General features: G+C 45.8%; 1 protein-coding gene across 2 annotated transcripts; it reads left to right on the top strand.

The window, feature by feature from the left end:
- The first annotated feature begins 547 nt into the window (after nt 1–547).
- Nucleotides 548–13,135, top strand: LOC101025731 (mpv17-like protein). Of its 2 annotated transcripts, XM_003916579.3 has the most exons (4): nt 548–962; nt 4,968–5,038; nt 12,560–12,589; nt 12,677–13,135. In XM_003916579.3, exons 1-4 carry the CDS (start codon nt 653–655, stop codon nt 12,854–12,856), a joined length of 591 nt encoding a protein of 196 aa, XP_003916628.2. In that variant the 5' UTR covers nt 548–652; the 3' UTR covers nt 12,857–13,135. The 2 variants fall into 2 exon arrangements, with proteins under 2 accessions (XP_003916628.2, XP_009194316.2); XM_009196052.2 differs by lacking the exon at nt 12,560–12,589 and having other exon boundaries at nt 581–962; nt 12,677–13,084.
- Nucleotides 13,136–13,573: the final 438 nt, after the last annotated feature.

The raw sequence follows: 13,573 nt of genomic DNA, 5'->3' as shown, positions 1-13,573 counted from the left end.
AAAATGTTTTTGGCCGGGCACGGTGGCTCACGCCTGTAATCCCAGCACTTCGGAGGGCAGAGACGGGCGGATCACTCGAGATCAGCCTGGCCAACATGTTGAAACCCCGTCTGCACTAAAAATACAAAAATTAGTCGGGCGTGATGGCGCACGCGTGTAGTCCCAGCTACTCGGAAGGCTGAGGCAGCAGAATCGCGTGTAGTCCCAGGGAGGCTGAGGCAGGAGAATCTCTTGAACCTGGGAGGCGGAGGTTGCAGTCAGTCCAGATCGGGCCGCTGCACTCCAGCCTGGGCGACAGAGCGAGACTCCATCTCAAAAAATCTAATTAATTAATAAAAATAAATAAATAAATAAATAACCCCATTACTTCTGCCTCTGTGGCTTTGCCTGTTCTGGGTATTTTGTGTGAATGAACCCATGCATGGGGGTGGGCCGGGCACCTTTCAAATGTTCAGCCCTCACGACGGCCCGTGGCCTCTGGATTGGACGGCGCGGGCTGGGTGTGCGCGGGGCGCCCAATCGCTCCGGAGCGTCTGGAGAGGGCAGGTGCAGGTGCGGGCGGCGCGGGCTCAGGGGCTGCTGGAGGCCCAGAAGGCTCGGACGCGGTGCAGGAAGCTGCTGACCACGCTGGCTCCTGATCGCAGGCGCGGACATGGCGGGCTGGTGGCCGGCATTGTGGCGCGCGGCCCGGCGCCACCCGTGGCCCACCAACGTGCTGCTCTACGGCTCGCTCTACTCGGCCGGGGACGCGCTGCAGCAGCGACTGCAGGGCTGCGAGGCCGACTGGCGCCAGACGCGGCGCGTGGCCACGTTGGCGGTGACCTTCCACGCCAACTTCAACTACGTGTGGCTGGGCCTGCTGGAGCGCGCGCTCCCCGGCCGCGCGCCGCGCGCCGTGCTGGCCAAGTTGCTCTGCGACCAGGTGGTCGGTGCACCGATCGCGGTCTCGGCCTTCTACACCGGTGAGGGGCCGGGAGGGGGCCTAGGGGGTAGGACCCGGTATTGGGGGACTGGAGGCAGGGACTCAGGATCAAGCAGCTGGAGGGAGGGCGCTACAGGAGCCTGGGGACCCAGGTAGGAGCTGAGGCTCTGAGACCGGGGTTGCTTCAGGGGCCTGGAGGGCCAGGGCAAAGGCTGGAGACTGGGGTGTTTGATTGCGAGAAGTTGCGGGGGGCACTGGCTGGGGAGCCGGGAAATTGGGAAGCCAGAGGTCCAGCGGGTCAGGGGCTAGGGTCGGGGCTCAGACTCGGGGGTTGGATGTAGGTCAAGGCTGGAGCTGGCAGGGCTGGGGAGGTCTTTTCCCCCTGAAAAAGGGTCCACGGGAAAATAAAGGAGATCCCAGTTCAAGGCCATAGCAGCTGCATGACCATGAACCAGTCGTAGGCAGGGAAGGGACCGACCTGCTGTTCAGAAAATCCATGCCTGGGGCTCCGGGGCCAACACAGGAACAAAACGCAAGGGGACCCATGACCCTGGGGGGCAGAGCAGGTGGAATCTGAGGTTGGGCCTGGATCTTCAGAAAACTCATGCCCAGGCGCCTAGTCCTGCTTTGGTGACAAGATTTTCCCCTGGGGGTCCCACAGAAGACATCAAGGGACCTTGGATCCTTGCCATTGGAGGACTATATACCTGTGAGGGTTCAGGGAACCCTCTCCTTAGAAAATGCGACCCGGGCCTGGGGTGTGGGGGACGGGGGCTTGACTGTGGAAACCTCCTCTACTGCCTACAATAAGAACAATGGAAATGTTACCTGAAAAATACCGGGGTTCATTCCCCTAACGAGTCCCAGATGACTCCATCAAGAGGCAGGTTTTGGTCAATGGGAGTTTTACTTGGCACAGGTAAGGAAGACACTGGGGGTGTTCTCCAAAGTAGTGTGTTCCCCCGAGAAGGAGACAGGAGGGTTTTATGGGGTGATGGAGAAAGGAGAGGGCACGTGATTGCATGCAGAGTAGGAGTCCCCGTGAGTCATGATGCTAGCACATAGATTGCATTGGTTACATAGGTTATAGTCATGAAGCTATAGCTTCTCCCGGGGTGAAGACTTTAGCATGGAAATGAGGAGAGTTAACGTGGGTTCATCTATAAGTAACCTGGGGTCACTTCGGAGCTGGTTTAAACAAACAGGGTGACCTCATTCCACCCAGGGTTGGGGAAGAACAAGTTGAGGGCAGGAGGCTGTAAAACAGGCTGATTGCTCAAGCTGGTTAAATTCTTGTGATCTTTGGAGATCCTCCGTCTGCTTACAGAACAGGCCCTGTGGCCTCTATCATCATTGTAATTTCTATAACCTTGAAGGGGATGGGGTGGGTAACTGGGGAGAAAATCTCTATGGGTCTTAAGCCTGACCTTGGGATTGGGGAACACAGATTTTCCCCCAAATGGGAGGGAACTTCTCCTAAGGGCTGTTGGTGCTTTCTAAACCAGGTTGAGGTCAGACAAGCCACCATCTTGAAGAGAGCTACCCTGCCCCCTGAACCTTATTTTGAAGAGTTGGATTCACTTCCTTTCTCTACAGACCCCACCAGAAACACAAACCACCTGGTTGCCTATTGCCATTGCGGCCAACTACATGGCTCATGGGATCAGTGGGTCAGGAGGACAGAAAGCCTGAGAGCTACGGCCTCCTGTTTTATCAGAAGGTCTTTGCCTGGTCGCGGGGTGTGATTTCCAGACTAGATTTGCAAACAACTTCCTAGCACCTGTTACAGAAGCCTTGTACACTGGTGAAGGGGTGGGGAACCAGAATCCTATTTATTCCTGAAACAACTAGTGAGATTGTTCTCTTTCCTTTTTTTTTTTTTTTTTTGGAGACAGAGTCTTGCTTTATCGCCCAGCCTGTAGTGTGCAGTGGCCCGATTTCAGCTCACTGCAACCTCCATCTCCAGGTTCAAGCGATTCTCCTCCTACGGAGGGACTGGGATTACAGATGCACACCACCACACCCGGCTAATTTTTGCATTTTTAATGAAGACGGGGTTTCACCATGTTGGCCAAACTGGCCTCCAACTCCTAACCTCAAGTGATCTGCCCATCTCGGCCTCCCAAAGTGCTAGGATTACAGGCATGAGCCACCTCGCCCAGCCGGTTTTCAGTTTTTCTGGTTCAGTTTCCCTCACCTCAAATTTCCATGAAGGGGGAAGTGGAAGGGGATGGATTGGAGGTTTGCATGAGGCTCTACATGGAAATTGCACGAATCAGATGATCTTTGTGGGATCGCCTTGGGGAACCAGAGTGGTAACAGATTAACAACTCTGGCTTGGGAATCAGACACCTGGGTTGAACTCTGTCTGCTGTTAACCTCTCTAAGCTCTTTTCCTCCTTTGTAACTCTACCTACCTTAGCGAAGTGTAAGGAGGGACACATGAAATGAGGCGCATAAAGTACTTAGCATTTCATTAATGCTAGGTAAGTGGAACACAGTATTACCAATATTTTGCTGAGTCATGTAAGAATCTTCTGTAATTAACTAATAGGGCTCTTATTTCCCCTACCTCCTAATAGGGTTGGAAAGAATTTTTAAAGTACTCTCAGTTTACAACCCTTTCTAAAATAGGAGAGCTTTGCCTTGCTACCTGAATTGCATTTTTCTTTTTTCCTTTTCTTTTTCTCAGACAGGGTCTCACTCTATTCCCTCAGGCTGAAGTGCAGTGATGTGATCACACCTCATTGCAGCCTCAACCTCCTAGGCTCAAGCAATCCTCCCACTTCTGCCTCTGGAGTAGTTGGGACCACAGGCGCGCAGCCCTATACCTGGCTGGTTTTTAAATTGTTTTGTGGAGAAACGGTCTTGATATATTGCCCAGGCTGTGAATTTCTTTTAGGAATGTTGAAGATCAAAGTTTTTTCAAAGTGTTTTTAGGAAGGCTGAATTGGTGTTCCACTTTCAAATTTTGAATAGGGTAATACTGATGGGAAATTTGTAGTTGCCAGAGTATTTGGGTCCACTAGCCTTTTTTTATTTTTATATTTTTGAGATGGAGTCTTGCTCTGTCACCCAGTCAGGAACTCAGTGGTGTGATCTCAGCTGACTGCAACCTCCAAATCCTGGGTTCAAGCGATGATCCTTCTGCCTCAGCCTCCCGAGAAGCTGGAATTACAGGCATGCGCCACCACGCCCGGCTAATTTTGTATTTTTAGTGAGACAAAGATTTCTCCATGTTGGTCAGGCTGGTCTCTCAAACTCCCAACCTCAGGTGATCCACCCGCCTCAGCCTCCCAAAGTGCTGGGATTATAGGCGTGAGCCACCACAACTCAGTCCACTAGCATTTTTAAAAGATAGAAATTAAAATTTCAAAATGTTCAAATGTTCGACATTTCACAAAATCTTTGGAAGGTAGAGAAAAGTAACCAATAGGCTCACTATTGTAACTTGATTCTTTTTGTGAATTGCTATAGTTTTTGGAAAAATAATTGTTCTGCTATAACTTTTATACTCTGCTATTCTCACTTCATATTTATGATTCCTTTAAAATTTATCTAGTTTTAGAGTGGAGATTATGTTCTATTTTCTTTTCTTTTTTTTTTTTTTTGAGACAGGGTCTTGCTGTGTTGCCCAGGCTGGAGTGCAGTGTCATGATCACAGCTCACTGCAGCCTCCACCTCCCAGGCTCAAGCAATCCTCCCACTTCAGCCTCCTGAGTAGCTATGACTACAGGCACGCCACCACACCTGGCTAATTTTTGTACTTTTGTAGGGATGGGGTTTTGCCCTGTTGCCCAGGCTGGTCTCTAAACTCCTGGACTCGAGCAATCTGCCTGCCTCGGCCTCCCAAAGTGCTGCTGGGATTACAGGCTTGAGCCACCACACCTGACTATGTTCTGTTTTCACTGTTGGATCAGAAGGGTCGTATTACTGATGGATGATAGTGATGGTTACTTTGCATTTTGGAATGGAAAACTTAAACATGCACTGTTATACGGTACCTACTGAATCTTTTAAAATTCTTTTGGTGTTTTGCAAATAGGTATGAGCATTCTCCAGGAAAAGGATGACATATTTTTGGACCTGAAACAGAAATTCTGGAATACCTATCTGGTAAGTCAGGCATTTGAAAATGTAATCAGTATGTTTTTCGGTATATATATATACACACACACACACACACACACATACACACATATACAGAATTTTTCTATGTGTATATTTATAAATATTAAAAAATCTTTTAATTGACACATATATGTACATATTTTCAGTATACACATGATAATTTGTTTGTTGTATAATCATATCAGGATTCTGTGGGTGTGTGTGTGTGTATATTTATATATTTTTTTTAATTAAAAAAAATTGTTTTTGAGACAGGGTCTCATTCTGTCACCGTGGCTAGAATGCAGGGGCATGATCATGGCTCACTGCAGCCTAGACCTCTTGAGCTCATGTGATCCTCCCACCTCAGCCTCCTGAGTAGTTGAGACTACAAGCATGTGCCACCATACCCAGTTAATTATTTTTAAATTTTTTGGTGGAGAGAGTCTCACTATGTAGCCCAGGCTGGCCTCGAACTCCTGTGCTCCAGCGATTCTCCCACCTCAACATTAAGTCCATTTCTATTAAACTGTTCCTAAATTAGAGCTCCAGTTTGGTTGGCAGAAGGGTCCAATATTTTGACAGAGAAATCTTCAAGTTATTTTGATAGATGTATGAGGAGAGGGTCTAAGAGTATCTGTACTTCTCATGAATTGGAAAGAAATAATGTCTCTGGGCCAGGCTTGGTGGCTCATGCCTGTAATCCCAACACTTGGGAGGCTGAGGCAGGCGGATCACTTGACGTTAGGAGTTTGAAACCAGCCTGGCCAATATGGTGAAACCCTATCTCTACTAAAAACACAAAAAATAGCTAGGCACGGTGGTGCATGTCTGTAATCCCAGCTGCTCAGCAGGCTGAGGCAGGAGAATCACTTGAACCTGGAGACAGAGGTTGCAGTGAGCTGAGATCGCACCACTGCACTCCAGCCTGGGCAACACAGCAAGACTCCATCTCAAAAAGAACAAAAAAAAAAAAGAAAAGAAATAATATCTCAATGTTCTCAATGATTTCTGACTTTATTCTATTAACTCTTATTAATGATCACAGTTTATTTTGTGAATTTTGCAGCCCAAGTGACAACAATTTATTTTGTAAATTGGGATTCTGTTTGCAAAATAGGGCCTGCAGACTGAGTGGCTTAATGGAGTCATTCCCACATTCAGAGCCAATGTTTTCAGGTGAAATTTCTGCAGAGTCCTGGTGAAGAGAACTTTAACATCACAAAGGTATAGCGAAGGAGAAGGTTTCCAAGGGTTATTCCAAGGTTTGAAGCAAATCAGCGGTTTTACTTTGTTCGGCACAAATATATACAGTCCCATCCAATACGTATTTATTCATTGATTCAGTTAATATTTATTGAACAGTGTCCTTAAGGCCTGGCAAAGTCAGGGATACTTTTCATCTCTGCCCTAGAGCATGTTTGATTGCATTCATCACAAGGAGGTAAATCTTTGGGATTACAGAATGTTCACAGACTGGCCTAGGGCTTCACATCATTCCCTATCAAAAGCAGTGTTGAGCCATACCCAGCTATTACCTCCACAGCATCTAGCATCATCTGTTGGATGGTACCAATGGTACCAAGCCCCTGAACCAGCAGCATTACTTGATGGCTAGAGGTAGAGGATGGAGAGGTTTGAAGTCAGAGGCTTCCCCTGAGCCCCTATACTCAGGAACAGTAACTACAAGGAATGTGTTCAGAACTCTTGTGATTTCTCTTAGGGCAGAAATTGAGGACCCCATGGTGATAACCAAATGTGATTTTCTTCTGTTTGTTGTGTGTGTGTGGTTTTTTATTTTTAGATGGGGTCTTGCTCTGTCCCCTAGGCTGGAGTGCAGTGGCACCACTTCGGCTCTCTGCAACCTCTGCCTCCTTGGTTCAAGCAATTCTCCAGCCTCAGCCTCCTGAGTAGCTGGAATTACAGACTTGCACCACCACATCCAGCTAATTTTTTGTATTTTTCAGTAAAGATAGGGTTTCACTATGTTGGCCAGGTTGGTCTTGAACTCCTGACCTCAGGTGATCCGCCTGCCTCAGCCTCCCAAAATTCTGGGATTACAGGTGCGAACCACCATGCCCAGTCACTGCTTTTATTTTGGAAAAAGGAACAAGTTTTTCCATTATGTTGTAAAGTCTATGGAGATATATACATCTAACTTTTTTTCTTTTTTAAAAGAGCAAGGGCCCAGGGCAGTGGTTCACGCCTGTAATCCCAACACTTTGGGAGGCAGAGGCGGGTGGATCACAAAGTCAGGAGATTGAGACCATCTTGGCTAACATGGTGAAACCCTGTCTCCACTGAAAATCCAAAAAATTAGCAGGGTATGATAATACGAGCCTGTATTCCCACCTACTTGGAAGGCTGAGGCAGGAGAATCGCTTGAAACCGGGAGGCAGAGTTTGCAGTAAGCCGTGATTGCACCACTGTACTCCAGACTGGGCAACAGAGCAAGACCCCATCTCCAAAAAAAAAAAAAAAAGCCAGAAGGAAGTAGGCAGCTCACACCTGTAACCCCAGCACTTTGGGAGGCTGAGGCAGGAGGATTGCTAGAGCCCAGGAGTTTGAGACCAGCCTGCTCAACATAGTGAAACCCCATCTCTACAAAAATAAAATAGCTGGGCATAGTGGCATACATCTGTGGTCCCAGCTGCTCAGGAGGCTGAGATGGGAGGATTGCAAGCCTGGGAGGTCGAGGCTGCCGTGATTGCATAGCTGCACACCAGCCTGAGTGACAGAGTGAGACCCTGTTTCAAAAAGAAAAAAAAAAAAAAAAAACGCAGGAAGTCGGATTGGGAAAGAAAGAAGCTTCAGGCAGGGATTTGTATATGAACACAGGAATATTTGCATACTATTTTAAAAAAACAGTGGTTACAATGAGTGAGTCTCATCTACCTTCGGGAAAGGAAAGAGAGTAAACCAGCGGTCTGAAGCCCAGCCCATTTGGAGATTTTGTGGGAAGATTTCCTGTAATAAAACTGTTGGCCAGGCAGGATGACTCAAGCCTGTAATCCCAGCACTTTGGTAGGCCGAGGCAGGTGGTCAAGAGATCGAGACCATCCTGGCCAACTTGGTGAAACCCCGTCTCTACTAAAAATATAAAAATTAGCTGGGCATGGTGGAGGGCGCCTGTAATCCCAGCTACTCAGGAGCTGAGGCAGGATAATTGTTGGAACCCGGGAGGTGGAGTTTGCAGTGAGTCAAGATCGTGCCACTGCACTCCGGGCTGGCGACAGAGGGAGACTCCCTTAAAAAAAAAAAGAAAAGAAGAAGAAGAAAGAAAAGTGTCTTCCAGGTGCTGTCTTAGGTGTGTTAGTGGAAGATACCCAAAAAACCATATAAAACACAGATTCTGACCTAAAGGGACTTAGAGTCTAGTGGGATGGATAGATAAATAGACAAGTCATTAACTAGAGTTTGACCAGAAGTGCTTTCAGATTCCATGGGTACTTAGCACAGCGAGGAGGTGTAGAGGGATCAAGGAAGTCTTGCTGGGGCCAGGCACCAGTGGCTCATACCTGTAATTCCAGCACTTTGGGAGGCCAAGGTGGGTGGATTGCTTGAGCTCAGGAGTCTGAGACCAGCCCGGGCAATATGATGACGAAACCTCATCTCCAGAAATACAAAAATGAACTGGGCTTGGTGTCTCGCACCTGTAGTCCCAGCTACTCAGGAGGCTGAGGTGGGAGGATCTCCTGAGCCCAGGAGGTTGAGACTGCAGTAAGCTATGATTGTGCCACTGCACTCCGGCCTGGGTAACACAGCGAGACCCTGTCTCAAAATGAAAAAATAAAAATAAAAAAAAAGGATCTGGAGTTATGCACATACTGGGGGACAGGGCATTCCAGGGGCAGAAGAGCTGAGTAGAGGTGACAATGTGTGAAGCACCATGGTATGCCTGGAGGGGAGAAACCACAGGCAGTTTGGTGTTCACAGAGTATTTGCTGAACAACTTGGAATGAGTTTGGATCCTGGAGACTGTTGAACGCCTGGAGCTGAGGATCTTGAACTTCACGGTTAGGTAATGGCAGCAAAGGAAACCAAAGTAGGGAGTTATCGTAACCAAGTTCACATAAGAAATAGGCAGCACATTGGGTGTGGTGGCTCATGCCTGTAATCCTAACACTTGGGGAGGCTGAGGCAGGAGGATCCCTTGAGGTTAGGAGTTTGAGACCAGCTTGGGCAACACAGCAAGACCCCGTCTGTGTTTAAAAAAATAAAACTGGCCTGGCATGGTGGCTCACGCCTGTAATCTCAGCACTTTGGGAGGCCGAGGCGAGAGGGTCACTTGAAGTCAGGAGTTCGAGACCAGCCTGACCAAAATGGTGAAACCCGTTCTCTCCTGAAAAATACAAAAAATTAGCCAGGTGTGGTGGCGTGTGCTTGTCATCCCAGCTAGTCAGGAGGCTGAGGAAGGAGAATCACTTGAACCTGGGAGGCAGAGATTTCAGTGAGCCGAGACTGCACCACTGCACTCCAGTCTGGGTGACAGAGCAAGACTCCGTCTCAACAACAACAACAACAACAAAACAAAAACAAAAGAAAAGAAAAGAAATGAGGTGAGTTCAGTTTGGGAAACGTTGAATGCCAGATGTCTTTGGGCTATTCAGAGGGAGATTGCCAAAGCACAGAGGAGAGTTCATGGCAGTGTTTAATTATTTTTAGTGCTCACATGTCCCAGATTCGGCCAGTGGGAGTCCCTCCAAGCTGGTTCCTGTGTCCTGTGACATCACCCGTCTTCTTTCTCCTTTTCTTCTTTCATAAGCCACTTCCTTTCTGGCATGACAGTATGTTCCAGAACCATCCTGTACCTTGCACCTGCCCTGCCCTGGCCCTACAATCAGCCAGTTCTCTGAGGCATCTTGATTTCTTTTGGTGAGGGAATGGTTTGAGAACAAAACATACTACTGCATGATACTACATTCTGACAAGAAAAAAACACAGCCATAAGAAATAAAGCCATGGACAGGCACAGTGGCTCACGCCTGTAATCCTAACACTTTGGGCGGCAGAGGCGGGAGGATTGCTTGGGGCCAGGAGTTCAAGACCAACCTGGCCCACATAGTGAGGGCTCATCTCTATTAAGAAAAAAAAAAAAGAAAGAAAGAAGGAAAGCCATGTTTGGATGAGTTTAGTCTTTTGATTATTTTTGCTAAAGTTTTAAATTCTTTTTTTTTTTTTTTTTGTAAGACAGAGTCTTGTTCTGTTGCCCAGGCTGGAGTTCCATGGTGCAGTCTTGGTTCACTACAATCTCCGCCTCCCGGGTTCAAGTGATTCTCCTGCCTCAGCCTCTTGAGTAGCTGGGATTACAGGTTCCTGACATCATGCCCTGCTAATTTTTGTGTTTTTAGTAAAGACAGGGTTTCTCCATGTTGGTCAGGCTGGTCTCAAACTCCCCACTTCAGGTGATCCCCTGCCTTTGCCTCCCAAAGTGCTTGGATTATAGGGGTATATTTTGTGTTTAAAGTATATTTAAAAATTAAGGGCCAGGCTCAGTGTCTCATGCCTGTAACCCTAGCAGTTTGGGAGTCCGAGGTTGGCAGATCATCTGAGGTCGGGAATTTGAGATGCATAACAAGAGCGAAAGTCCATCTCAAAAAAAAAAAATAAATAAATAAATAAATAAATAAACAAATAAATAAAAATATACATTATGTTCAGGTGCGGTGGTTCACACCTGTAATCCCAGCATGTTGGGAGGCCAAGGCAGGCAGATCACCTGAGGTCAGGAGTTTGAGACCAGCCTAGCCAATATTGCAAAATGCTGTCTCTACTAAAAATAGAAAAAATTAGTCGGGCGTAGTTGTGTGCACCTGTAATCCCAGCTACTCAGAGGCTGAGGCAGGAGAATCGTTTCAACCGGAGGTGGAGGTTGCAGTGAGCCGAGATTGCACGATTGCACTCCAGCCTGGGCAACAAGAGCGAAACTCTACCTCAAACAAAACAAAACATATATATACACACACACACATATACACATTACATGTAATATCTACTTTTGAATATAAACATAAATATTATAAAACTTTTATTGCAATTGTTCATTTTAGAAACTTCAAAAATACACATTAGTGAAAAGAAGAAAATAAGTCTATAATACCACTTTTAAGGACTGTTTTAAAAACTTCTAGCCTTTTTTTGAGGTATAATTTACATACCAAGACTTAAAAAAAAAAAATTCATAATGGTGACTTTTTCATCAGACTGTATAGGATAAAGTTTGTTAAAATGTCTATCTAAGATACTTTGTAATATATGAACATTTCAGCTAAACTTGTTCTATAGCATCACATGATTTGAATATATTATTAGAAAATCATTCCATAAACAATGGTTTGGTATATAGTATTAACAATTCAAGGCTGGGCACAGTGGCTCATGGCTGTAATCCTTTGGGAGGCTGAGGCAGGCAGATCACCTGATGTCAGGAGTTCAAGACCGGCCTGGCCAACATGGTGAAACCCTGTCTCTACTAAAAATACAAAAATTAGCCGGGCATGGTGGCAGGCGCCTGTGATGCCAGCTACTCAGGAGGTTGAGGCAGGAGAATCGTTTGAACCTGGGAGGCAGAGGTTGCAGTGAGCCGAGATCTTGCCACTGCACTCCAGCCTAGGTGACAGAATGAGACTCTATCTCTAAATAAATAAATAAATAAATAAATAAAATAATTTGGCCGGGTGAGGTGACTCACGCCTGTAATCCCAGCACTTTAGGAGGCTGCGGTGAGCTATTACTTTTGCCTGGGAGTTCGATACCAGCCTGGGCAACACAGAGATTCCATGTCTCAAAAAAAAAATTAAATTAAAAAAATAAAAACTAAAGAATTCATTGATGATTCTGTTTTTACAAATATATTCCTGCATCATTTTTTCATGGTAACCAGGAAATGGCAATGCATAAATATATGTTGTCATTTCCAAAGCAGCCGTCTTCCAGAATTGGTACTGATTCTAGTAGACCTTTCATTCTGGTGTTAAAAATATAATTAATACAAATGTCTTGTACCTAATAGCTTTTTCCCCACAATTCCCCAACCCCCTCACTCTAGAGGCCTTAAGTAGTCTAATTTAATCAGCTTAGTCTGAAATATAATACTACCTCAGCATCTAGTTGGCCTAGTATTTCTTACTCTTTTATGGAATGAACTGTGCAACTGTTTTGTGTGGTTAAAAGGTATGCTAGGCTGGGTATAGTGGCTCACACCTGTAATCCCAGGCCAAGGTGGGTGGATCACCTGAGGTCGGGGGTTGGAGACCAGCCTGGCCAACATGGTGAAAACCCATCTCTACTAAAAATACAAAAATTAGCCGGGTGAGGTGGTGTGCGCCTGTAATCCCAGATACTCAGGAGACAGAGGCACGAGAATTGCTTGAACCCAGGAGGCAGAGGTTGCAGTGAGCTAAGATTACACCACTGCACTCCCGTCTGGGCAACAGGGTGAGACCCTGTCTCAAAAATAAAAATAAAATAAATAAAAAATAAAAGGCATTCTAATAAAGTTGTTGCTTTTTTTTTTTTAAATTCCAGAGTGGACTGGTGTACTGGCCCTTTGTACAGGTAAGTTCCACCTACTCAGTAATATTAACTCAGGGCTTTGGTTTCAGTTTCCATGTGGCCCTAACGAACTCTCTGTCTCTGTTCCAGCTGACCAACTTCAGCCTTGTTCCTGTTCAGTGGAGAACAGCTTACACTGGAGTCTGCGGTTTTCTCTGGGCCATCTTCGTCTGTTTTTCCCAGCAGAGTGGTGACGGCACATTGAAGTCAGCTTTTGCCATTTTACGTACAAAGTGGACCAGTGCCATAGAAGGGTCCCCGGAGAAATGAGAAGTCAAGGACTCTCTTAAAGGGACCACATATTTGACCTAAAATGCACAGAACTGCCTGCAGACAAAATACTTGATGTGCCAATTATGCATTTCATTTTGAGGAATGACTGCTATTTGTAGACCCACTTTTAAAAAAATTATCAATGATTATTTTTGAATTGTATTCAGACATTTTTTCCTCTTCTAGTCTGAAATATTACTTCTCTAATATTTTGGTTAATATGAATAATAGTGGCAAAATGGTTTTTCAGAATTATCAATATTTCTAATATTTTAATGCAAGTTTCAGGAAACTTGGTTTTGATTGTTTACATTTCTATTCTAAAATCTCAGGTTATCTTCTGAACACTTTGGGCAGATGAACTTTTATACCAAAAAATAGTTCTTATAGTGTATTTTAATTTACATAGAACTCAGTCGAAATGAAGATTTAATAATAAGATTTCTTTCCTCAAAACATACATAATTTGTAGTTATTTTGATACTAAAATTTAGTAAGTACTTTTGCTTTGTTTTGAGACGGAGTCTCACTCTGTCTCCCAGGCTGGAGTGCAGTGGCGCGATCTCAGCTCACTGAAGCCTCCACCCTCCCGGTTCAAGCAATTCTCCTGCCTCAGGCTCCTGAGTAGCTGGGATTACAGACACATTACACCATGCCCGGCTGATTTTTGTATTTTTGTTTTGTTTTGTTTTGTTTTTGTTTTTTGAGATGGAG

This window comes from Papio anubis, chromosome 18 (genome assembly GCF_008728515.1).
Source record: "Papio anubis isolate 15944 chromosome 18, Panubis1.0, whole genome shotgun sequence".
NCBI classification, from domain to species: domain Eukaryota; kingdom Metazoa; phylum Chordata; class Mammalia; order Primates; family Cercopithecidae; genus Papio; species Papio anubis.
Note: the sequence above shows the minus strand (reverse complement) of the source record. Positions and strands in the feature narration are given on the sequence as shown.